We start from the raw sequence: 27,369 nt of genomic DNA, 5'->3' as shown, positions 1-27,369 counted from the left end.
CAATCACAGAAAACCACACATGGTATGTGCTCACTGATAAGTGGATATTAGCCCAAAAGCTTGAATTACCCAAGATAAAATCCACAGACCACATGAAGCTCAAGAAGAAGGATGACCAAAATGTGAATGCTTCCACTCCTTCTTAAAAGGGATAACAAAAATTTCCATAGGAGGGGATAGGGAGGCAAAGTTTGGACCAGAGACTGAAGGAAGGGCCATTCAGTGCCTGCACCACACATGCTCCATAAATATACAGCCACCAAAACTTGATAAGATTGATGACGCTAAAAAATGCATGTGGTAAGGGACCGGATATAGATCTCTCCTTAGAGACACATCCAGAGCATGTCAAATAGAGACAAATGCTAGCAGCAAACCATTGAACTGAGAACAGGACCCCTGTTGGAGGAATTAGTAAAAGGATTGAAAGGTGAAGGGACTTGCAACCCCATAAGAACAACAATGCCAATCAGCCCGAGCTCCCAGGGACTAAACCACTACCCAAAGATTATACATGGACTGACCCATGGCTCCAGCTGCATATGTAGCAGAGGATGGCCTTGTTGGGCAACTAATGAAAGAGAAGCCATTGGTTCTGCCAAAGTTGGAAGCCCAGTGTAAGGGAATGTCAGGAGAAGTTGGGGAGAGGTTGGATGTGGTGGGGGAACAGCCTTATAGAAGTGGAGGGGCCTTATGGACTGGAAACCAGGAAGGCAATAACATTTGAAATATAAATAAAAATATCCAATAAAAAGGTTGTCTAGAAAGGCAAAAACCGAGTCAATTCTAATTCATCTGTTTTGATAAGTATACAACCAGCTGACCTCCAGTTTTCACAGTTTTGTATTGCCTATTAGTGCTAGACAAGAATACATGTCACCTGCAGAAGAGTGTTATTTGTAGGATGTTACTCTACCTCCTGTTGAATTGGTATTTTATAATTCTTGTAAAAATGCAGCAATTCAAAATCATTTTAAGACTTGAAAATATTTAAATGGATTTTAATAAAGTAACTTCCCACGGGTGTAATTGTGCATTCTAAATATGAAATATATTCTAGTTTTTGTTATTTTAGGCTTATGTAATATGGCATTTCCCACCTGTCTCACTGTGTACCCTAAATTGGAAATATGTTCAAGATTTTGTTATTTTAGACATATGTAATATGGTCCCAGGTGACCCCAGATTCACTTAAGGATTGGGAAAAATGTCTACATATCTTAGGAATTGATTGAATATTTTTGTTTCTCTGGTCGCCTAGTAATAACCCACTGAATTTGCTCACTGAAAATAAATTAAACTCTATTGCACTTACATACATTAATTCTTATGAATTTTGTATCTAGATTGACAATTAAAAGAATAAAATACAATTTTAAAGATTTATTTTTCAAACTGGTAGTACAACTTTCCAAAGGTATGAAAGAATACAAAGTTGTCTCCAAGTTTCATCTCCCTAGTCACCTACTGCCCTATTTCCTTTTGTAAAGTAGTAATAGTAATCACATTTTTATATTCCTTTCCAGAAACAGCTTATACATACAATCCATTCTGTACTTACAATTTTCCCCTTTTTATATACAAAGAGTAAAACATAATACTCACTTTGCTGTGCCTTGCTTTTCCTATCTAATGATGTAACTTGGAGATCACCTTAAATCACTAGTGATATCCATGTTTTGTTCCTTTTTGTCTCTGAGGAGTCTGCTGTAAGAACGTTATCAGTTTCAGGAGGCAGAATCCATGTGATGCAATTTCAATAGCTTCTAATCTTTAGTTTTCAAACAATACATCAACAAATACCTCTTTGTTTTGAGTATTTTACAAACATACCAGTATATGTATTTCTAGAAGTGGAAATGTATTTGTGGTTTTGATTACTTTTAAATGCTTTTATTTTGATGAGAAAAGTCATTTCTGGACTTGCTATTTTCCAAAAGTTCTTGTGAGGAACATACCATGATATCAGTTTTTTAAACAACTGAGACACCCCTTAACATATGTTAGTTCTTTCAGACTTTACTTTCTCTAAATCAGTAAACAAGGCCCAATCTCCCTCACCTCCAGCTGTTCCTCAAATCTGTCAGATTACTTTCTGTAAATGCAAGGTTTTTCTGCTCGTTTCTCCCCAGACCTCACATGATCTTTGTCATAGCTGTCTGTGGTCATGCACCTTAGAGTACAACTGAACCCTCAACAGAGCCCTTAACACTGCTGCCTCACTTCTGAAGCCCTTAAATCTCCTGCACTGGTGCTCGATTGCCGCTTCCTCTGGTAGCCCTATGATTCCAGTGGTTTCAAAGAAATTACACATCTAATTCTTTTTCAATTTGCATTAGGGTGAAAAAGATGAAAGGAAATGGTCTTTATCCCAATGATTAGGCTAGAATCCAAGTCATAGTTTTTAAACATTAAATGAATAGATTTTCCTTTGGAATGTATGAAAGACACTACTGCATAGTGGGCTTTGACTTGTGAGTGTGGCCTCTTCCATGGGCTTTCTTTCCTGTATGGGTCCTCTGATGTACAATAAGGTTGGATTTCTGGGTAAAGGCTTTCCCACATTCTGTACACTTATAGGGCTTCTCTCCAGTGTGAGTTCTTTGATGTACAGTGAATGTTGATTTTTCCCTGAATGCTTTGCCACATTCTGTGCATTCATAGGGCTTTTCTCCTGTGTGTGTTCTCTGATGGATAATGAGCTGTGACTTCTGGCTGAAAGCTTTCCAGCACACAAGGCATTCATAGGGTTTCTCTCCTGTGTGGATCCTCTGATGGATAATGAGTTTTGACTTTTCTCGAAAGGCCTTTCCACATTCATTACATTTGTAAGGTTTTTCTTCTGTATGGGTTCTTTGATGTATAATGAGATAGGACTTCTGGGAAAATGCCTTCTCACATTCATTGCATTCATAGGGCTTCTCACCAGTGTGGCCTCGTTGATGTAGCATGAGGTAGGATTTCTGAGAGAAGGCTTTTTCACATTCATTACACTCAAATGGTTTCTCTCCTGAATGAGTTCTTTGATGCACACCCAGATTTGATTTTTGGGTGAAAGTTTTCCCACATACATCACATTCATAGGGCTTCTCACCAGTGTGAGTTCTTTGGTGCACAATGAGGGTTGATTTCTCATTGAAAGACTTCCCACATTCAATACACTTATGAGGTTTCTCTCCAGTGTGAGTTCTCTGATGTATAACAAGGGTTGACTTATCACTGAATGTTTTCTTACACTCATTACATTCATGAGGCTTCTTTCCTGTGTGAGTACTATGGTGTATAATTAGGTCAAGTTTCTGTATGAAAGATTCCCCACACTTGGTACACTCATAGGTTTTTTCTCCTGTGTGGGTTTTTTGATGGACAATGAGGTTTGATTTCTGTGTAAAGGCTTTCCCACATTCATTACATTCATAAGGCTTCTCTCCTGTATGAGTTCTATAATGTATGATGACAGTTGACTTTTCTCTAAAGGCTTTGCCACATTCTGGACATGCAAAGGGTCTTTCTCCTGTATGAGTTCTGAGGTGTATAATGAGCTGAGACTTTTGGCTAAAGGCTTTTCCACACTCAGAACATTCAAATGGTTTTTCTCCTGTATGAGTTCTCCAATGGACAATGAGATGTGACTTTTTGCTGAAGGTTTTCTGACATGCAGTACATTCAAAAGGCCTCTCTCCATTTTTAATTCGTTGATGAAGGCTAAGGCCTTTCTTTTGCCTGAGGGTTTTTTCATATTCTTTATATCCATAGGGTTTCATCATGAAATTAGGATTTGCATATTCTGTATGGAAGAAAAATTTTGCACACCCAGTATCATGTTTATTTTCTGTAGAGCTTCTAGTAAGTAAGTTGAAATTGTCTACCATGTTATTTCCAAATGATTCAAATTGATGGGATCTTTGCATTGGAACAACAAGACTTGTGCTCACATGAAATGCATTTCCAAATTCAGTATGGTTCTGGCCACTCTTGGTAATTATTTTGTCATTAGGGAATCCAACTTGCATCAACAGATACTTATCTTGTTTATCTTGATGTTGCCTCTCAAATTGTTCATTAACTTGGCAGACTTCTAGAAAAAAATGCAATAAATTATGTTTATACTTTGTCAGTATGGAGAATAGAACTGCTGTGACCTCAACTGTTATTGCCATATTACTACTAACCACCAGAGATGCAGATCTAGCAGATCCTAGGTAGTGTTTGGCTCTTTCTAAGTGATGTGAGCCAGATGAGGTAATCGCATCATTTTATCAGAGTGGCAAGGGAGAGATAGGAACTTTTAGTATACACTCATGTTCTGCCAGTTTTATGACCAAGTTCTTAGTTAAAAGAACTTTTTTTTGACACAGGGTCTCACTATGTAGACCTGGCTGGCCTGGAATTTGTTACATAGAGTAGGCTAACTGATAGAGATCCATCTGCCTTAGCCTCCTGAGTGCATGTGTAGGAATGCTGATTCCTGTCTTAGCTATATGAACTTCTGACTACACATGATTTATATAGTATTTCCCTCTAGGGAAAAATGTAGCGCTGTGCTTCCTAAACTCAATATTAATAATCCAGGATCCACATGACAGAAAATCTATAATAATGAGCTCAACAAAATCAAAATTTACTCAATCTGCATTCACAAGTGTATCTCCTTAACACATATACAGCTTTTCAACACCACTGTTTCTGCTGTCTACTTTATTTCCCTTACAAACTGTGCATAGTTTAACTCAATGACTTTTATGATATTTCATTATCTATATTACCCTCCCTTCTTTTATATTTTGCTATATTCCAAATCTATATGACTTTTAAAAGGCAGTTGTATCATTTTACAAAAAGCTTATTCTGACCTTCCTATATACTTTAAATTTTGATTAACATCTAATGTGCTTAATGTTAATAATCTGTACTACTTACTTAGACAATTAAACTACAAACTTGTCTTTAATTTCATATTTCATTCTCTATAAAATATTTCATATTTTAACAACTCTAAATCCAAATATAGCTTAAAATCAATGCTGCCAATATGCCATAACTTAATTAGTGGCAATATTTGGTGGCACAACTTAAAATAAATGGTGTCTTGAATCTAACCAAATACAACTCTATTATGCACATAAATATAAATTGTTTTTTTAGTTTACTTAAATATGAATTATTTTTTAGTTTACTTAAATATTTTAGATTTAATCATTTTATGTATATAAGGTGTTTTGCTTGCATGTATGTTGCCTGGTACCCATAGATGTCAGAATAGGGAGCCATACCCCTGGAACTAGGATGGTTGTGAAGTACCATGTCAATGTTGAGAACTGAACCCAGGTCTTTTACAAGAGCAATACAAGCACTCTTTTTTTTTTTTTGGTTCTTTTTTTCGGAGGTGGGGACCGAACCCAGGGCCTTGCGCTTCCTAGGTAAGCGCTCTACCACTGAGCTAAATCCCCAGCCCCACAAGCACTCTTAACCATTGAACTACCTCTAAAGTCTCTGTAATTTCTAAGATTGTATTATGAAAATCTTCAAGCATAGAGAAAAGATGAGACAAGTAGACTACAACTACTACTCAAGTTTCTAATTGGATTTCATAGCGTAGGATTTACTATAGTAGCGATGAATTTTAAAATAGGTCCTATGGTTGTGGTTTCCCTTTCTGTGACTTCCTTTCTCTAGATAGAAAAGCACGAGTTCTTAGCAAGAGATGAACACTGAGTCATAAGAAGAGGACCCCCCAGTGCAGGGGAATGTGGGGGGGCAGTAAGGGAGATGGATGGGGGGGGGAACACCCGTATGGGGGAGGGGGAGATGGTGGGGGTCTTATGGACAGGAAACCGGGAAAGGGAATAACACTTGAAATGTAAGTAAAGAAATATATCTAATTAAAAAAAAAAGAAGAGGTCTCACAAGTTGCATTTAAAAAGAGTCAAACCACATCTAGGATCTGCTAACTCTGAACCTCCTTAGGTGGTCAGAAGTAGTAAAATGTCTGTGGTTTAGGTCATGTGGATTATCTAGACCAGGAGTAAATCATGACTCAGCTTTTCACTTGATCTAATCTATTTGTATTATAAAATAAGAAGCAATACTGTACTCAGGTACATAAAATAAAAAAAAAGGAATCTTAAGGAAAAGGAATAATGAGTTTATATACACAAATATATATTTGTTATGTTCTCAGAAAGTGAAAAGGGACAAAAATGTGCATAGGAGCCAAGTTTGGTGGTTCACATCTTTAATCTCAGCATTTCAGAAGCATATGCAGGAGAGGAGATTTCTGTGACTTAAAAGGCCATATTGGTCTACATTGTGAGTCCCAGGCCAGCCAAGGCTAAACAATTGGACCCTGTCTCAAAAACCAAATCAAACCAAGCCAAGCCAAACCAAACCAAACCAAACCAAGCCAAACCAAACCAAACCAAACCAAACCAAACCATAGTACATAGCAGAGTAAAATTTTAAAGAATTAGATCAATGTTTAAATGTTAATATAGGGTTATGATGTAAGAAACCAATGAGAAGATAAACCTTTAAATTCCACAAATGGTTGCCCGTGAGAAAAAGAAGACAAGAAAGGGAAAGGGAAGATGCTAGGCTGATATTTTTACATTTTACATTTATTTATTTATTTTGTATGTTATGTGAGCTCACATACCATAGCACATATGTGGTGGCCAGAGGACAACTTGTAGGAGTCAGTTCTCACCCTCTACCCTGTGGGTTTCAGGAACTGAATTCAGGTCAACAGACTTGGCAATAAACATTTTATCTCCAGAGTTGCTTCCTCAGCCCTGAGCTGTTCTTAGTAACCTGGTTTTCTAGATTTCATTTCAGAACCATGACATCTTATAAAATCATCAGCAAAACTGAATAAAAAATTTCCCTAATATTGGTAGATACCTTGTCATTTCTATTTCCCAATGAGAAGTTTCAATTTTCAGAGATACCAACATCATTGCTTCATTTGACTCCATACACTCTGTGTGCGTAGCAGACTCAGAATGATACTTTCAGATGAAAAATGAATCAAAACATGACCTTAAACTATCCATGACCTTAGTTTAATCTAGGGATCTGCAAGGTAAAAGAAATGAGGGGACCCAGCCTTGTAAAATTTCTTTTGACTATCAAACAAATGCTGGGGCATTCATGCATGTGCATCTAAGAACACATACACAAATGTACACTAAAATCTAATAAAATAAAAACTACTAGAATTTGATGTAGAAATATCAATTTGAAGACATAGGTCTTTCCTTTAAAGAATTTTATACATAATCTCTACCACCTATGAATGAAAATGTTTAAAAGTGATTTAATAATTAATCAATTTGTGGCACCTTTTATAATGGCCTGAAATAATATCAAAAACCTTAGGATAACTCTAATCAACAAATGAAAGCCTTATATGATAAAAACTTTGAGAAATTATAGAAGCTACCACAAAACGGAAATATCTCTGATGCATGTGGACCATTAGGATTAATAGAGTAAAAATGGCCATCCTACCAAAAGCAATTCCCATGAGAATTACAACATAATTCTTCACAATCTTCAGCTTCATGTGTAAACACAACAAACTCAGGATAGCTAAAACAGTCCTGAATAATAAACAAACTGCTAGAGGTCTTATGCTTTTCAATTTTAAATTGTACTACAGAGCTATAGAAACATAAACAGCATGGTATTGGCACAAAAACAGACACATTAACCAATGAAATTTAATTGAAGACCAGGCATAAATCCACATATCTATAGACACCTGATTTTTGATATTGAAGCCAGAAATGCATGTTGGAAAAAAGACAGCATCTTTGACAAATGGTGTTGGTGAAACTGGATGTCACCATATAGATCCATACTTATCATGCTGCACAAACTTAAGCTGAAATGGATCAAAGACCTGAACATAAAACCAGATACTGAGAAGGGCAAGTAAGTGGTGGAGAAATGGAAGAGAAAGAGAAATAAGGATGTAGGCACAATGAAGACAGGTAGAACTGGAGACTCAAGGGTAGTAAGGAGCAGCCTGATGGGAATAGATACCACCTGGAACCATGGTGGGGTCCTGGCCTGTGCTGACATCTGAGCTGTTGCTCAGGGACACTAATGCCTGAGGGCTGTGCAGAAATGGCCCCACCCCTTACCTGGGAGTGCTGGCCCTAGAGGCATGAAAGCAGGAAAGCTGACCCCTTAGCCAGCTGCAGTACTCAGGACAGTGGCCTACACCCTGTGGAAGTTGCAGGTGAGCCAGCCCTACCCCTTGTTTCCCTGTGGTGGTGTGGGCAAGGGAGAGATAACCTCTTCCCACATCGCCCTCACCATCTCTGGCAAACAGGAGATCTGGACCTGGGGTCATGAGAACAGGGAAGATGGGCATAGTATTCACCAGCTGCAGCACTTGGAAGAGCAGGCCCAACACATCACCTAAACAATATCATAGAGCTGTCCATTGATGTGTGAGTTACAAATGAGCCATCCCAAAGAGTGTGAGTATGGGAGAACCAGCCCTACCTCTTGTCTGCTAAGTGATGGCTTTGGTAAGGGATAGATCCCCTCCCTTCCCTTTTGCTCTTGCCACTGGAGGCAGACAGAGGAGCTGGCCTGATGGGGTCATGAGAGCAGGAGAGCTAGTCCTTCCCCTCACATGCTGCAGCATTTGGGAGAGCAGGTGCTGTACCTTACCTGGGCAGCAAAGTAGAACTAACCAAGATGGCAGCAGGGGTGTAGGTGAACTGGTCCCAAGGGTGTGAGTGCAGGAGAGCTGGCCCTGCCTCTTGTCTGCTAGGTGGTGGCATTGACAAGGGAGAAATACCCTCCTCCCCTCCCTCATCCCTCACCATCTATGGCAGACTGGAGAAGTGGCCCTGAGATTATGAGAGTAGGAGAACTGGCTGTGTCCCTTACTGGCCACAGTACTTGGGAGAGCAGGCCTGGGACCCTACCTGGGCAGCAGGGTAAAGCTGGTTGTGGTTGTGGGGGTTGTAGGTGAGCAGTCCCCAAGTGGGAGAGAATGTGAGAGCCTGTGGGCTGATCATCTCTGGGCTTTGGATTGGCCCACCCTAATATCTACCACCATTGATAGACTGAAATATATGAAGGAACATGCTTTCCAGGATCTCCATGGCTCATGGCAAAACTAGGGTATCTGAGAGGAATCTCAGTTCGGTTCCAGTATTGATAGAGTAGTATAAGACAGAGGCCTAGTACCAGACCAAGACATCATTGCAATGAACATTTTCAAGCAAAGAATTATGGACAAAAGTGAATACTTTGGGACCCATTATGATATACAAAAGCTTCCATAACAAGATTTTTTTCTCTGTGTGTATGTGGGGAGGGGTGGGAGGGGTTTGCAAGGATGGAGGGTGGGTATGAGGGTAGGGAGAGAGGAATGGGATTGGAGTGCATGATGTGAAATTCACAAAGAACCAATAAAAACTTTTAAAAAAATCAGGTATACTGAACCTTATAGAAGAGAAACTGGGGAGTAGCCTTGAACTCATTAACACAGGAAAAGATCTTCTGATAGCACAGATACAAAGATTAACAATTAATAAATAGAACCATATGAAACTAACAAATTTCTGTACAACAAAAGGATACTGTCATTTGGAAAAAGTGACAGCCTACAGAATGGGAAAACATTTTTTACCAACCATACAACTGACAGAGTGATAATTCCAAAATATAGTGGAGCAGAGACTGAAGGAAAGGTCATCCCGAGACTGCCCCACTTGGGGATCCATTCCATATGCAGTCACCAAATCCAGTCACTACTGGGGATGCCAAGAAGTGCATGCTGACAGGAGACTGATATAGCTGTCTCCTGAGAGGCTCTGCCAGAGTCTTACCAATACAGAAGCAGATGGTTATAGCCAACCATCGGACTGAGCGGGGAGGGGGGGACCTCAATGGAGGAGTTAGGGGAAGGACTGTATGAGCTGAAGGGGTTTGCAACTCCATAGGAAGAACAACAACATCAACCAACCAGACACCCTAGAGTTCCCAGAGACTAAACCACCAACCAAAGAATAAACATGGAGGAACCTATGGCTCCAGCTGTATATGTAGCAGAGGATGGACTTATCTGGCCTTAACAGGAGGGGAGGCCCTAGGTCCTGTGAAGATTCATTTCTCCCAGTGTAGGGGAATGCTACGGTGGTGAGGCAGGAGTGGGGGGTGGGTGGGTATGGAAGAACCCTCATAGAAGCAGGAGGAGGGGGAATGGGGGATGTGATAGGGGGTTTGTATAGGGGAAACTGGGATGGGGACAATATTTGAAATACAAATAAATAGAATAACCAATAAAAATAAAAAAGAATTCAAGAAACAGATATCAAGAAAACAAATAAAATGGGCTACAAATCTAAACAGAGAATTCTCAATTGAGAAAACTCTTAAAGAAATATTCAGCATCCTTAGCCACCAAGGAACTACTTTGAGATTTCATCTTATACCTGTCAGAATGGCAATGTCTAAGGTCCAAAAAAAAAAAAAAAAAAAAAAAAAAACCAACCAACCAACCAACCAACCAACCAAACAAACAAACAAAAAACCCACCCAAATCCCCAAACCACAATTGACAGCTCATGCTGGTGAGGATGTAAAGCAAGGGAACATTTCTACATTGGTGGGAATGTAAACTTGTACTACTTCTATGGAAATCAGCATGGCACTTCCCTGGGAAGAGGGTAATTGATCTATGTCAAGAACCAGCTGTATCACTTTTAGGCATATACCCAACTGATGCTTTATCCTACCCCAGCAACACTAGCTCAATCATATTCATTGCTGTTCTATTCATAATAGTTAGAAACTGGAAACAACCAAGATACCCCTCAACAGAAGAATGGATAAAGAAAATGTGGTACATTTATTTATACAATGGAGTACTACTCAGTTTAAAAAACGAAATCATGAAATTACAAGTAAATAGATATAACTAGAAAAACAATCATCCTGAGTAAGGTAACACAGATCCAGAAATATTGATATATATTTGCTGATTACATGATTATTAGCTGTTACATAAAGGTGTAGTCTGTAGAACTATGGAGGTCAGTTATGGAGTGTGTGTGTGTGTGTGTGTGTGTGCGCGTGCGCACGCGTGTGTGCATGTAGATCTCTCTAGGAATGGGAAATAGAATAGATAGTTATGGATGGATGGTGGAGGGGTGGGGAAGACTGGAACAGGGGGATCAATTGGAGGGGTGAAGAAGAGAGAGAGGAGAGGAAATATGGAGAGACAGTTAAAATTAAGGTCCATTTGAAGGGTAGTATGGAAATCTAATACAGTAGAAGCTTCCTAAAATACATGAAAGTAATCTAAATGAAATCACCAAATTATGGGGGGAGACAGCCTCAACTGACCATCTTTTATTATCAAATGAAGCTTCTACTACTGGGATTGGATTATAATTGAGTTGTTGGCCAAATAGGTTCTATGGGAAACCCCAAACAATTCAGCCTGTTGCCAAGACTATATGTAGTTCTCCACAAATGGACTTGCTGAAGACAATACCTACACAATTTATCAAACATGGAGAATTCCAGCTGGTGCCTACACAGACTTCATTCCTATGTGCGGTGGTATCTTTAGTATAGGAAGATACTCTGCATATTACCAAAAGAGAAGTGTAAACACCAAACCAGCCAAATCCCCTCTAATAATGGTACTCTGCCTGTAAGATATGCTAGTGTAATGGTGGTAAAAAGCTTCTGGGAGTAACCAACCAATACCTGATTTTACTTAAGACCCACTCCCTGAGATGTAACCCCTATCCGACACTGCTTGGAGTGATCAAGAACTTCTGCCTGAAAGATGTGCTGGGGTAAAGGTGTGCAGAACTTGGAGTGGCCAACTGGTCCAACTCAAGACATACATCATGAGAGGAAGCCCATACCTGACACTGCCTGGATGGTCAGGAACCAGAGGCTGGATAGCCCAGATACCTAGGATAGAACCAAAACACAACTGGCAAAAAAAGTCAATGAAACAATTCATAATTGACCCACATAAATGACCCACAGCCAAATGTTAGATGGCACTCTGGGTATCCTGCAGAAAAGGGGGAGAAAGAAATGTAGGAGACAGAGGGGACAAAGACACCACAATTAAACCCATGGAATCAACTAACCTGGGCTTATAAGGGCTCACAGAGACTGAACTGACAACTAGGGAGCCTATGTGGGTCTGATCTAGGCCTCTGCACATGTTACATTTGTATAGCTTGGCCTTCTTAAGTGACTCCTAAAACTATGGGAGCACGGGCTGTATCTGACTCTCCTCCTACTGCATTGCCCAGTCCAATCTTGATGTGAGGGTTTGTGTCTAGACTTAATGTAACATTTTATGCTGTGTTCATTTGATATCCTTTGGAGTCTTGCTCTTTCCTGAAAGGAAATAGAGGAGGAGTAGATCTAGGGGGTGAGGGGAGGTGGGTGCAGGGATTGGGAGGAGAGGAGCGAGGGTAACTGTGACTGAGATGTAATATATGAGAGAAGAATAAAAGAAAAACAAAACAAAACCTTATACTAGATAGACCAGAGACCTAGCATTAAAACCAAATAATACTGTTCTCAAAAAAGGAGCAATAAAATGACCATAATGGCATTCTGCTATACTCATACTCACAGTGCCCTGTTAAGCCATCATCAGAGAATCATCCTTCTATAGCAGATGAAAATAAATACAGAGACTCACAGCCAGATAAGCGGAGAGTGAGAGATCTTGGAACACTAAGCCCTAAATAAAATCCCTCCCCTCAGAGCTCAGGGAATGCCTTGGTTGAAGAGGAAGAAAGAGTCTAAGAGCTAAGCACATCAACAAGGCCTTATAAATCAATAAGAGCAAAGCTCATATGAAGCCACAGAAATTGAGACAGCCTGCATGGGGCCTACATGTGTCTGCACAGTTGGGGTCCTACAGCTGAAAGGAGAAGTGGACACATCCCCTTTCCCTAACCCACAAGCAATAGCCAAGTGATAACCACTTACAAATAAAAATTTAATTTTCCCCAAGGGAATCTCAGTGGGGAAACAAACTACTCTTAAGAATAGGCTAAACGCCCAGAAGTACAGGGTCAACAGAAAATGAACTCAGTGGCATCATTGGAGGTTTCTTGTTCCAAACTGTCATGTTAAGCTATCTCTTTTCTTTTTTAAAAATTTATATTATCTTTATATTTATTCCTGAGTGTGTGAAAGAGTGGGTCTCTGTTTCTTGTGCCTTCTCTTGGGCTCTTTTCTGCTGTTTATTTTGTCCAATTTTGATGTGCTCTTTTTTGTTTTATCTTATTTTATTACATTATTTTATTGTTATTCCATAGAAGTCTGTTTATTTTCTAATGAGAAACAGAAAAGGAGTGAATTTGGATGGGAGGGGATGAGGGGAGTAGTTACAAGGAGTAAAAGGAAGGGAAACTATAAATCAGGATATATCATGTGAGGAAAACAATCTATTTCCAATAAAAGGAAAATAAGATTCAAATTGTGGTCATAAAACACTATTTTCCACTAAAAGGAAGGAGGAATCCTTGAAGAAATAGCAATTATAGATTAGAGAGAAGAAATGTAACAAATCTTAAATTTTAACCTCAGCAGCACACTTGGTGGTTAGTTTGAAGGGTTTTCATTAACTAAAGGTGGGATAGTTTGACTCATAAGAATTCTAAGGCAATTTCTTATAACAAAAATGTTTGGCCTGTCGTGGTGAGTCATTCCTGTAATCTAAGCATTGTTAAGGCTGAGACAGGAATAGTATAAGTTTTAAGCTATCCTGGACAAAACAGTGAGCACCTGCTATCACAAAGGACTTAAAAATGCTATACCTATAAAGGTAAAAATACTACACAGAAAACGATATAACTTGGCTATTTATCCAAAGAACTCCAAATTAACATATCACATATCACTGAGGTCCTTGCCACTGTAGTAGTACTCACAATAGCTAAATTATGAAATCAACATAGGTAGAGAGAGGGTAAAGAAAATAATGTTATATATACACAAAAGATTTTTTTCAGTTTTAAACAATGGGTTTGTGTCATTCCTAGGAAAAATGGAGGCAACTACAGATAATCACATTAAGTGAATTAAGCTGGATAGTTTTATGTCAACTTGACCAGAGCTATAGCCATCTGAGAAGAGAGAACCATGATTGAGAAAATGGCTCCATTAGATCAGGCCACAGGCAAGCCTATAGGGAATTTTCTTAATTAGTGGTTGATGTGGAGTGCTCAGCCCATTGTGGGTGGTGCCATCTCTGGTGGTCTTGGGTTCTATAAGAAAACAGGCTGAGCAAGCCATGGGAAGCAAGCCAGAAAGCAGCATCCCTCCAAGGGCTCTGCATCAGCTTCTGCCTCCAGGTTCCTGCCCTGTTTGAGTTTCTGTCTTGACTTCCTCTAGTAATGAACAGTGATGTGGAAGTATAAGCCAAATTAACCCTTTCCCCTAATTTGCTTTTGCTCATGGTGTTTCATCACAATAATAGTAATCCTAACTAAGAAAGAAGGGAAATATGTTCAACATACAATATATATACTTGAATGAAAATTTTAATTAAAAAGGATATAACTTGTTGGTCACTTTCAGATGATGTTTAAAACCATTTTAAAATGTCTTAAAACTTACTTTTATTTATATCAATGTGTCCATGTGTGGGTATGTGCACATGAGTTTAGGTACCCACAGAGGCAAAAAGAGGGTTTTGGATTCCTTGGAGCTGGAGTTACAGGTGTTTGTGTGTCTACTGATATGGGTGCTAGGAAAACAATCTCAATTCTTCTAGAAGAGTAGCAATTGCTATTAACTTCTGAGCTATCTTCCAGCCCCACTAAAATTATCTTGAAGAATGATAAACAAAACCTTAGTCATTCTACAGAATATATAACTCATGCTAACCAAATAATAAATGACAGACAACATCTCTCCCTCTGTTCTTTTTTTCTCTCTCAGATTCACAGAGATCCTCCTGTCTATGCCTTCTGAGTGCTGGGATTAAAGGCAGGTGCCACCATCCCAGGCCCTGACAATTTCTCTTCATAGAAGTATTCTAGCTAAATAATAAATGATAGAATTAAAATCTCATTCTTGAATCATGGGAGTCCTACTAGTGGCCATATTCTCAAAGAGCAAATCTCCTTCCAACCAATAGTTCATTAGTAAGGGGTGACAGTCTTGTGATCTTCTATTTTCTATCTATGCTGCAATTTGGGCTGGTTTTGTCTTGTGCATGTAACAACTGCTTTGAGTTTCCTCACATTAATGAACACATGGACAGCACTAACTGGACTTGGTTGTAAGAAAAAGAAAAGACACGAAGTTGTGAGAAAGATCTGTTGATGGGATGATGGGAGGAATGGGAATGTGAGGTGGGAAATGGTTGGGTAAGTGTGATCATATTTCATTGTATATGTGTATGAATTTCTCAAGCATAAAAAATTAAAAATTTTTGGTTGTGAGACTAGCCTTTGATGACTCAGCCAAGTACAGGATAACCATGCTATAATCCATCGAAGCTGAGTAACAAGGAGGATCCAAGGGAGGATCCTTGAATCTCACTCAGAATGGGATATAAAACAGACATTGGATGTTGATAGAGGAAGGGAACAGGGTGGGAGAAAGGGTAGAGATGGGAATATGGATGGGGAACAGGTATGGGGAGAGTAGGGGTTGGGGTGTGTGTGAAAGGGCTGAGAGAATGGAAACCAGAAGGGGGTCTCTCTGGGACAAGCTGGAGACCAGGGATGGGGGAGGCTCCTAGGAGTCTATGGGGGTGAACCTAGCTGAGACTCCTAGCAGGGTAGATATGGAGCCTGAAGTGGCCACTTCCCAGAGCCAGGCGGGACTCCCAGTGGAGGGATAAGGAAAGCAACCCACACACAAATACTTCGACTCAAAACATGTCCTACCTACAGGGGCAAAGATGGAGCAGAAACTGAGGGAATGGCCAACCAATGACAAGCCCAACTTGAGATCCATACAATGGTAGAGAACTAACCTGTGACACTATTAATGATACTCTCTTATGCCTGCATTCAGGGGCCTAGCATCACAGTCTTCTGAGAGGCTTCATCCAACAGCTGATGGAAACAGATGCAGAGACCCAGAGACAAACATTATGTAGAGGGAGTCTTATGGAAGAGTGGGGAAGGGGTTGGGGATTTGGCTCAGTGGTAGAGCGCTTGCCTAGCAAGCGCAAGGCCCTGGGTTCGGTCCCCAGCTCTGGGGGGGTGCGGGGGAGGAAGAGTGGGGAAAAGGATTGAGGGAGCCAGAGGGATCAAGGACACCATAAGAAAACTTGAGGAGTCAACTAACCTAGGCCTATGGGGGCTCGCAGAGACTGAACCCAAACCAGAGAGTTTCTTTGGATTCCCTTCCCCTAGCTGGGTTGCCTTGTCTAGCCTCAGAGAACGAGGAACAGCTTAGTGCTGCTGTGACTTGATGAGCCAGGGTGGGTTGGTACCCATGGAGTTTTTCTTCTCTGAGGAAAAGAGGAGGGGAAATTAGGGGAAGGGTTTGTGTGGGTGGAACTAGAAGGAAAGGAGGGAGGGGCTGTGTTGTACAGTGAATAAGTGAATAAATTAATTAACGAAAAAATGATATGGTCATCATTTTGTATTTATTAGTGAATTAGACTAAGCAGCAATTACCAGTAACTAATAGCATAAAACAGACAACTGTGCCAGACAAAATACCTGATGGAAATAATTAGGAAAGAAAAAGAGAAAAAGAAAGCCCTGAATCTGATCTAGCTTAAAAGAAAACCAAGACAGAGGGCTGTTTTAAGATACTACCTGGAAAGCTCCAAACTGGAATTTCCACATCTTCTGGGTTTGGTTCTTCTACCTCCAGCTTGATAATGAGATCAGGCTTAGTAACCTGCTGTTCTGAGGATGATAAATGATAGGTACTTCCTTGTTCTTCAGAGCCTGAAACAGCACAAGTTGGAGTTTGGGGTCAGCAGAAGGGACCTGTCACTTAACACAAACCATTTAACCAATATTTTGTGTTTCCTTTAAGAAGAGGAAAATGTGAAGACAAGCAAGCAAAGCTCCCGTGCCCTTACTGGATACAATAACCATCAAAAATTACCTGTGGAAGCCACTTTGCCTACAGAAACGAGGTTACTATAGGTTTCAAGCATCACGTCTCGGTACAGAGTCCTCTGTGGAGAGTTCAAGTATTGCCACTCCTCCTTCGTGAAATCCACAGCTACATCCTCAAATGTCACTAGTTCCTGTAAATGGCAAACTTCTTTTATTCTAAAATGCTGACCACTGAATGATAAGGATATAATGTGAAAAAACTACTAATTGAGCTCCCAGTTCAATCCCTGGTTTACAGGCCTATCTGTTGTGCATTTTCTTAATTGCTAGTTGATGAAGGAGGCCTGGCCCACTGGGGCAGTACCATCTCTTTGCAGGTGGGTCTGGGTCTTGGAGAAAAGTAGCTGAGAAAGGCAGAAAAAGCAAGCTCATAAGTAGCATTACTCCACAGTCTCTGCCTCAGTTCCTGCTTAGTTTCTTGAAAATTTGTATTCCAACAAGTGATTTTGCAGCATAAAAATAAGCCTCTAAATGCATCACTGACCGAAATGTAGTATCTAAACCCATAGTATTTGTAGGGAAAAAAGTATTGAATAAAGTCCCTTAAATCTGGATGAGCCAAGTATTTTTCTGTAACCAAAAAAATTCCAAAGATATTCACTCTTTTTTGTTTTGTTTTTGATACTCTTAAAGATAATGAAAAGGTAAGTCACAGAACAATAGTAAATATTACATCTTAGATATATGATAATATAAAAAGTACTATTAAACTATTGGAGTATAAAAACTAAAATAAAAGAACTTTCTGCAAATACAAAACAAGAAGCGGAATATTTCACCAAATAAGACAAATAAATGGAAAATAAATACAAACAAGGTTGTTCAACATCACTAGTCATCATGGAACTTCAAATTAAAGCTACAGTGAAATGAGGTGCCACCACACATCTCTTAGTATAGGAAATCTTACAGTATCTAGTAGTATATATATATGGAACAGCTGGATCACAGACATGAAAGAAGAAATAGTACTGGCCTTTGGAAACAGAGTTCCAAATGTTTGTGAAGTTAATCATATACTACTTAACAATCCAACAATCATGCTCCAATCATATTTATTCCAGTGAAATGAAAATCTCACAGTCCCCAAAAGCTTATAAATAAATATTAATTTTTAATCACCCAAACATGAAATAACCTAACCACTTTTTAGTCAGCAAATGGCCAAACTTGAAAAACTTGAATCCATATAATGTCATAATATTCAATAATACAAACAAAAGACAATAAATAACACAGATGATAATACAGATAGTAAATGTACTGTGCTAAATGAAAGAAGCCAGGATCAAGCAGCTATATTGTTCCACTTATATAATAAGTAATGGGACAGTAAAAACTGCAGAGAGAGAATATATACAAGTGGTCAGAAGACAGGCATGGGAAGGCCTGACTACAAAGGGAGTAACAGAACTCTTGCTTCCATTGTGGTGGTGCTTATACAGCTATCAGTTAACAGAACTATGCAGTAAAAGGATCTATTTTATTGTATGTAAATTATAACTTGGATTCCTAAAATTAAAAGTAAGGAGCTTTCAAGTAGTTTAGAATGAACACACTTGTGTAAATCAAAATATTTCCATATAGGGGCTTGAGATATAACTTTGTAGCAGGGCACTTACATTAGCATGCAGAAAGGTTTGGGTTAAATCCTTAGCATTTTCAAAGAACTCGACTTAGTAAAAAATCCCTCAAATCTCTCCATAAACTTCCCAATAAAATATACTAATCAACCTATCATATACTACACATAATCAATACGTTTAGCACAATGTATAAGTTAGAGACTAATACAGAATGCTCTAATTACCTACAAATGAAAAACTAACAAGCAAGCAACCAGAACACAAACATCCAGGTTAGCTGTCTTTCAAACTCTTGCAATGAACTGTTTAGGAAAACAAGAGCAGTCTGAAAAGCCAGAGCAGAGGGGGTAAGGGAAGCTGAGATCATATATAAAAAGAGGCCTAGTGGACTGCCATCTACTGGTATGAAAGAACTGAAAAAACTGATCAGCTCTCAAGAACTGCTAGCTGTAGGAACAATGTGCAGGGCACAAAGTGAGTCATAAAGTGCATCATTTCTGAAGGACAAAATGGAAACAAAAGAACTAGAAGCATTTGAAGGTTGGGTAATGGTGGGAGAAAGACTGAAGGGGAAATTAGGGTCATATATGTTATGATTAAAATATGAAATGTACTGCACAAAGCTTTGAACATTTGCTCCTTAGCTGGTGGCACTGTTTTGAGAGGGTATGGAGCGTTTATGAAATAGTATCCGAGGAAAGGAGGACCAAAATGTGGATGCTTCACTCCTTTTTTTAAAAAAATATTTTATTAGATATATTTCTTTACTTACAATTCAAATGTTATTCCCCTTCCCGGTTTCCTGTCCATAAGCACCCATTCTCACCCTTCCCCCTCCCCCATACGGGTAGTTCTCCTATATATCGCCCTTATTGCCCCCCATATTCCCCTGCACTGGGGGTCCAACCTTAGCAGGACCAAGGTCTTCCCCTTCCACTGGTGCACAACAATGCTATTCTCTGCTACATATGCTGTTAGAGCCCTGGGTAAGTCTATGTATAGTCTTTGGGTAGTGATTTAGTTCCTGGAAGCTCTGGTTGGTTGGCATTGTTGTTCTTATGGGGTTGCAAGATCCTTCAACTCTTTCAATAGTTCTTCTAATTCCCCCCAAGGGGGTCCTGTTCTCAGTTCTGTGGTTTGCTGCTAGCATTGACCTCTGTATTGGACATGCTCTGGATGTGTCTCTCAGGAGGGATCTATATCCGGTCCCTTTCAGCATGCATTTTCTAGCTTCATCAGTCTTATCTAGTTTTGGTGGCTGTATATATATGGGCCACATGTGGGGCAGGCTCTGAATGGCCGTTCCATGAGTCGCTGCTCTAAACTTTGCTTCCATATCCCCTCCTATGGATATTTCCCCCCTTTTAAGAAGGAGTGGGAGAATCTGCATTTTGGTCATCCTTCTTCTTGAGCTCCTGCGGTCTGTAGATAGCATGTTTGGTAATTCGAGCTTTTTGGCAAAAATCCACTTATCAATGAGTGCATACCAAGTGTGTTTTTCTGTGATTGAGTTACCTCACTCAGGATATTTTCTGGTTCATTCCATTTGCCTATGCATTTCATGAAGTCATTTTTTTAATCCATTCCTCTGTTGAAGGACATCTGGGTTCTTTCCACCTCTGGCTATTATAAATAAGGCTGCTATGAACATAGTGGAGCATGTCTTTGTTGTATGTAGGAGAATCTTTTGGGTATATTCCCAGGAGAGGTATAGCTGGATCCTCAGGTAGTGCAATGTCCAATTTTCTGAGGAACTTCCAGACTGATTTCCAGAGTGGTTGTACCAGTTTGCAATCCCACCAACAATGGAGGAGTGTTCCTCTTTCTCCACATCCTCACCAGCATCTGCTGTCACCTGAGTTTTTGATCTTAGCCATTCTCACTGGTGTGAGGTGAAATCTCAGGGTTGTTTTGATTTGCATTTCACTGATGACTAAAGATGTTGAACATTTCTTTATGTACTTTTTGGCCATTTGATAATCCTCACCTTAGAATGTTTTGTTTAGCTGTGTACCCATTTTTAATAGTGTTATTTGGCTTGCTGGAGTCTAACTTCTTGAGTTCTTTGTATATTTAGGATATTAGTCCTCTATCAGATGTAGGATTGGTAAAGATCTTTTCCCATTCTGTTGGTTGCCGTTTTGTCCTAATGACAGTGTCTTTTGCTTTACAACAGGTTTGCAGTTTTATGAGATCCCATTTGTTGATTCTTGATCTTAAAGCATGAGCCACTGGTGTTCTGTTCAGGAAATTTTCTCCAGTGCCCACGTGTTCGAGACTTTTCCCCACTTTTTCTTCTATTATTTTGAGTGTATCTGGTTTTATGTGGACATCCTTGATCCACTTGGACTTCAGCTTTGTACATGGTGATAAGAATGAATCGATTTGACCCAGGAGTACAGATATCTTGAGACGGCAGGACAGACTGCCACCTCTGCACACCTCGACCCACATCCCTGGTCCAAGGGGAAACTGCACATTGCCTCTGGACACAGGGGTAAAGGAACAGACAGCCACTGGTACATGTGGTTCTCGTCTGAGCCCAGGACCAAACTGATCTGGCCAAAGAGCTCCCTGCACCCAAATCCCGTGCGGGAGAGAGCTGGACCCTCAGAAGTGTGGACACTCCTGAGAAGTCAGAGGAGAATACGGTCTGCCCACAGTCCAGACCCAAGAGGGAATCGCATAGTGCAAACTGTGCCTGCTGGGTGCAAGGACCTACGAGCAATCAGGGGCAGGACCCTTCGATTCCTGCCCCCTGCCTAGAGCTGGAAGACATCTGCAGGAGCACTGACACACCTGAAATCTAGAGCACCTGTTCTCAGGAAAGGCTGAAAGAAAACAGGAAAAAAGTTCTACAGGAGTGCTGACACAGAGGCCTACAGCAGGGTTAAGTTAGGCTCGGAAACAGCAAGACAAACACCAGAGACAACCCAATGGCTAGAGGCAAGCACAGGAAACTAAGCAACAGAAACCAAGACTACTTGGCATCATCAGAGCTCAGTTCTCCCAACAAAGAAAATACTGGATATCCAAACACACCAGAAAAGCAAGATTTAGATTAAAATCACATTTTTTGATAATGATGGAGGACTTTAAGAAAGGCATAAAGAACTCCTTTAGAGAAATGCAGGAAAAAAAAGTAAAGAAGTAGAAGCCTTAGAGAGGAAAACCAAAAATCTCTGGAAGTATAACAGGAAAACACAACCAAACAGGTGAAGGAATTGAAAATGGAAATAGAAACAATAAAGAAAGCACAAAGGGAGAGAACCCTGGATATAGAGAACCGAAGCAAGAGATACAAGCATCAATAACAGAATACAAGAGATAGAAGAGAGAATCTCAAGGGCAGAAGATACCATAGAAAACACTGACAGAACTGTCAAAGATAATGTAAAATGCAAAAAGCTCCTCGCCGAAAACATATAGGAAATACAGGACACAATGAGAAGATCAAACCTAAGGATAATAGGTATAGAAAAAAGTGAAGATGCCCAACTTAAAGGGCCAGCAAATATGTTCAACAAAATTATAGAAGAAAACTTCCCTAACCTAAAGAAAGAGATGCCCATACAAGAGGCCTACAGAATTCCAAATAGATTGGACCAGAAGAGAAATTCCTCTCGTCACATAATAGTTAAAACACCAAATGCACAAAACAAAGAAAGACTATTAAAAGAAGTAAGGGAAAAAGGTCAAGTGACATATAAAGGCAGACCTGTAAGAATTATACCAGACTTCTCACCAGAGACTATGAAAGCCAGAAGATCCTAGACAGATGTCTTACAGACCCTAAGAGAACACAAATGCCAGCCCAAGTTACTATATCCAGCAAAACATTCAATTAACATATATGGAGAAACAAAGATGTTCCATGAAAAAACTAAATTTACACAATATCTTTCTATAATTCCAGCCCAACAAATAGATGGATAATAGATGGAAAACTCCAACACAAGGAGAGAAACTACACCATACAGAAGGCAAGAATATAATTTCCTTGCAATGAAACCAAAAGAGAGGCAAACAAACATAATTCTACCTTTAACAATGAAAATAACAGGAAGCAACAACCACTACTCCTTAATATCTCTCAACATCAATGGACTCAATTCCCCAATAAAAAGACATAGACTAACAGAATGGATACATAAAGGGGACCCAACATTTTGCTGCATGCAGGTAACACACTTTAGAGAGAAAGACAGACACTACCTCAGAGTAAATGGGTGGAAAACAACCTTCCAAGCAAATGGCCCAAAGAAACAAGCTGGAGTTGCCATTCTAATATCAAATAAAATTGACTTTCAACCAAAAGTCATTAAAAAAGATAAGGAAGAAAACCTCATAGTCATCAAAGGAAAAATTCACCAAGATCAACTCTCAATCCTAAATATCTATGCTCCAAATGCAAGGGTAACTACATTAATAAAAGAAACCTTAATAAAGCTCAAAGCACACATTGCACTTTACATGATAATAGTAGGAGATTTCAACACTCCACTGTCATCAGTGGACAGATCATGGAAACAGAAATTAAACAGAGACGTAGAGAAACTAACAGAAGTTAGGAAATAAATGGATTTAATAGATGTTTATAGAACATTGCATTCTAAAATAAAAGGATATACCTTCCTCCCAGCACTTCATGGGACCATCTCCAAAACTGACCATATAACTCATCACAAAACAGGCCACAAAACAGGAAGATAGAAATAATCCCATGCGTGCTATCAGACCACCACAGGCTAAAGCTGGTCTTCAATAACAGTAAGGAAAGAATGCCCACATATACATGGAAGTTGAGTAATGCTCTACTCAATGATAACCTGGTCAAGGAAGAAATAAAGAAAGAAATTAAAGATTCCTTGGAATTTAATGAAAATGAATGTACAACATACCCAAACTTATGGGACACAATGAAAGCTCTGCTAAGAGGAAAACTCATAGCTCTGAGTGCCTGCAGAAAGAAACAGGAGAGAGCATATGTCACCAGCTTGACGGCACACCTAAAAGCTCTAGAACAAAAAGAAGCAAATACACCCAGGAGGAGTAGAAGGCAGGAAATAATCAAACTCAGAGCTGAAATCAACCAAGTAGAAACAAAAAGGACCATAGAAAGAATCAACAGAACCAAAAGTTGGTTCTTTGAAAAAATAAACAAGATAGATAAACCCTTAGCCAGACTAACCAGAGGTCACAGACAGTGTATCCAAATTTACAAAATAAGAAATGAAAAGGGAGACATAACAGAATCTGAGGATATAAAAAAATCATCAGATCCTACTACAAAAGCCTATATTCAACAAAACTGGAAAATCTGGAGGAAATGAAATGTTTTCTAGACAAACACCAGGCACCAAAGTTAAAACAGGACCAATTAAACCATCTAAACAACCCCATGACTCCTAAAGAAATAGAAGCAGTTATTAAAAGTCTTCCAAACAAAAAAGAGCCCAGGTCCAGATGGGTTTGGTGCAGAATTCTATCAGAACTTCATAGAAGACCTCATACCAATACTGTCCAAACTGTTCCACAAAATAGAAAGACATGGAGCGCTACTGAGTTCCTTCTATGAAGCCACAATTACTCTTATACTGAAACCACACAAAGACCCAACAAAGAAAAAGAAATTCAGACCAATTTTCCTTATGAATATTGATGCAAAAATACTCAATAAAATTCTTGCAAACTGAATCCAAGAACACATCAAAATGATCATCCATCATGTTTATGTAGGCTTCATCCCAGGGATGCAGGGATGGTTTAATACATAAAAATCCACCAATGTAATCCACTCTATAAAAAAAAATCTCAAAGATAAGAACCACATGATCATTTCATTAGATGCTGAGAAAACATTTGACAAAATTCAACACCCCTTCATGATAAAAGTCCTGGAAAGATCAGGAATTCAAGGCCCATATCAAAGCATAGTAAAAGCCATATACAGCAAACCAGTAGCTAACATCAAACGAAATGGAGAGAAACTTAAAGCAATCCCACTAAAATCAGGGACTAGACAAAGCTGCCCACTCTGTCCCTACTTATTCAATATAATACTCGAAGTCCTAGCCAGAGCAATCAGACAGCGAAAGGAGGTTAAAGGGATACAAATTGGAAGGGAAGAAATCAAAATATCACTATTTGCAGATGATATGATAGTGTACTTAAGTGACCCCAAAAGTTCCACCAGAGAACTACTCAAACAGATAAATAAGTTCAGCAAAGTGTCGGGGTATAAAATTAACTCAAACAAATCAGTAGCCTTCTTCTACTCAAAGGATAAACAGGCTGAGAAAGAAATTAAAGAAATGACACCCTTCACAATAGTCCCAAATAATATAAAATATCTTGGTGTGACTTTAACGAAGCAAGTGAAAGATCTGTATGACAAGAACTTCAAGTCTCTGAAGAAAGAAATTGAGGAAGATCTCAGAAGATAGAGAGATCTTCTATGCTCATAGATTGGCAGAATTAATATAGTAAAGATGGCCATTTTGCCAAAAGCAATATACAGATTCGATGCAATCACCATCAAAATACCTACTCAATTCTTCAGAGAGATAGAAAGAACAATTTGCAGATTCATTTGGAATAACAAAAAACCCAGGATAGTGAAAACTCAACAATAAAAGAACTTCTGGAGGAATCACAATCCCTGACTTTAAGCAGCATTACAGAGCAATAGTCATAAAAACTGTATGATATTGGTACAGAGACAGGCAGATAGACCAATGGAACAGAATTGAAGACTCAGAAATGAACACACACAGCTATGGTCACTTGATCTTTGACAAGGAACTAAAACCATCCAATGGAAGAAAGATAGCATTTTCAGCAAATGGTGCTGGTTCAACTGGAGGTCAGCATGTAGAAGAATACAAATCGATCCATGCTTATCACCCTGTACAAAACTTAAGTCCAAGAGGATCAAGGACCTGCATATTAAACTAGATATACTCAAAGTAATAGAAGAAAAAGTGGGGAAGAGTCTCAAACACATGGGCACGGGGGGAAAATTTCCTGTACAAAACACCAAGGCTCATGCTCTAAGATCAAGAATCGACAAATGGGACCTCATAAAACTGCAAAGCTGTTGTAAAGCAAAGGACACTGTCATTAGGACAAAACGGCAACCAACAGAATAGGAAAAGATCTTTACCAATCCTACATCTGATAGAGGACTAATATCCTAAATATAAAAAGAACTCAAGAAGTTAGACTCTAGAAAGTCAAATAACCCTATTAAAATTGGGGTACAGAGCTAAACAAACATCCTCAGCTGAGGATTATCAAATGGCCAAAAAGCACCTAAAGAAATGTTCAACATCCTTGATCTTCAGGGAAATGCAAATCAAAACAACCCTGAGATTCCATGTCAGATCAGTCAGATTGGCTAAGATAAAAAAAACCTCAGGTGACAGCAGATGCTGGCAAGGATGGAGGAAAGCAGAACTCTCCTCCATTGTTGGTGGGATTGTAAACTGGTACAACCACTCTGGAAATCAGTCTGGAGATTCCTCGGAAAATTGGACATTCCATTACCTGAGGACCCAGCTATACCTATCTTGGGCATATACCCAAAAGATGCTCCAACATACAACAAAGACATGTGCTCCACTATGTTCATAGCAGCTTGGTTTATAATAGCCAGAAGCTGGAAAGAACCCAGATGCCCTTCAACAGAGGAATGGATTAAAAAAATGTGGTACATCTACATAATGGAGTACTAGTCAGCTATCAAAAACAATGACTTTATGAAATTCAAAGACAAATGGAATGAACTAGAAAGTATCATCCTGAGTAAGGTTACTCTATCACAGAAAAACACACTTGGTATGCATTTATTGATAAGTGGATATTACATTAGTCAAAAAGCTCGAATTACCCAATCCACAGAACACAGGAAGCTCAAGAAGAAGGGTGATCAAAATGGGGATGCTCCCACTCCTTCTATAAAGGGGAAAATATGTATAGGAGGGGATATGGAAGCAAAGTTTAAAGCAGCGACTCAAGGAATGGCCATTCAGAGCTTGCCACACATGTGGCCCATATATACAGCCACCAAAACTAGGTAAGATTGATGAAGCTAAAAAATGCACGCTGAAAGGGACCGGATATAGATCTCTTCCATGAGACACATCCAGACCATCTTTAATACAGAAGTCAACACTAGCAGCAAACCACTGAACTAGGAACAAGACCCCCTTGGGGGTAATTAGACACATATTGAAAAAGTTGAAGGAGACACTTCCGGTATTTAGCGGGAGTCCCAAACCGGCGGATCCCTGCCCGCAGCAGCTCTCTGCTCCCAAACCCCTTGGGAGAGAGCGCTCACCACCTGGTCAGGTGGCTCCTGAGGCTGCAGAGCGGAAGAGACCACCAACACTGCCCACCCATGCCCACATCCCCGGCCCAAGAGGAAACTGTATACGGCCTCTGGGTTCCCGTAGAGGAGGGCCCAGGAGCAGCAGGTCCGCTGCGTCTGAGACACCGACAGAACCTGAAGGGACCGACCGGATAAACAATTCTCTGCACCCAAATCCCTTGGGAGGGAGAGCTAAACCTTTAGAGAGGCAGACACGCCTGGGAAACCAGAAGACACTGCACTCTGCACACATTACTGATTCCAGAGGAAAACACCAAACGCCATCTGGAACCCTGGTGCA

General features: G+C 39.7%; 1 protein-coding gene across 11 annotated transcripts in view; it reads right to left on the bottom strand.

Moving 5' to 3' along the window:
• Nucleotides 1-1,368: 1,368 nt before the first annotated feature.
• Nucleotides 1,369-27,369, bottom strand: part of Zfp182 (zinc finger protein 182) — a 74,019-nt gene continuing 48,018 nt past the window's right edge. For 8 of the 11 annotated variants that reach the window (XM_039100585.2, XM_039100575.2, XM_039100584.2 and 5 more), the window contains 3 exons: nucleotides 17,098-17,242; nucleotides 16,800-16,934; nucleotides 1,369-4,078 (listed from right to left, as the gene is read on the bottom strand). In XM_039100585.2, coding sequence (XP_038956513.1) covers nucleotides 2,451-4,078; nucleotides 16,800-16,934; nucleotides 17,098-17,242 — 1,908 coding nt within the window. In that variant the 3' untranslated portion in view covers nucleotides 1,369-2,450. Of the gene's footprint in view, nucleotides 4,079-11,906; nucleotides 11,956-16,003; nucleotides 16,086-16,799; nucleotides 16,936-17,097; nucleotides 17,243-27,369 lie in introns of those variants that run through there. The other 3 variants (NM_001401241.1, NM_001401240.1, XM_063279712.1) reach the window with 2 other exon arrangements.

This window comes from Rattus norvegicus, chromosome X (assembly GCF_036323735.1).
Source record: "Rattus norvegicus strain BN/NHsdMcwi chromosome X, GRCr8, whole genome shotgun sequence".
Taxonomy (NCBI): domain Eukaryota; kingdom Metazoa; phylum Chordata; class Mammalia; order Rodentia; family Muridae; genus Rattus; species Rattus norvegicus.
This window is presented reverse-complemented; position numbering and strand designations above follow the sequence as displayed.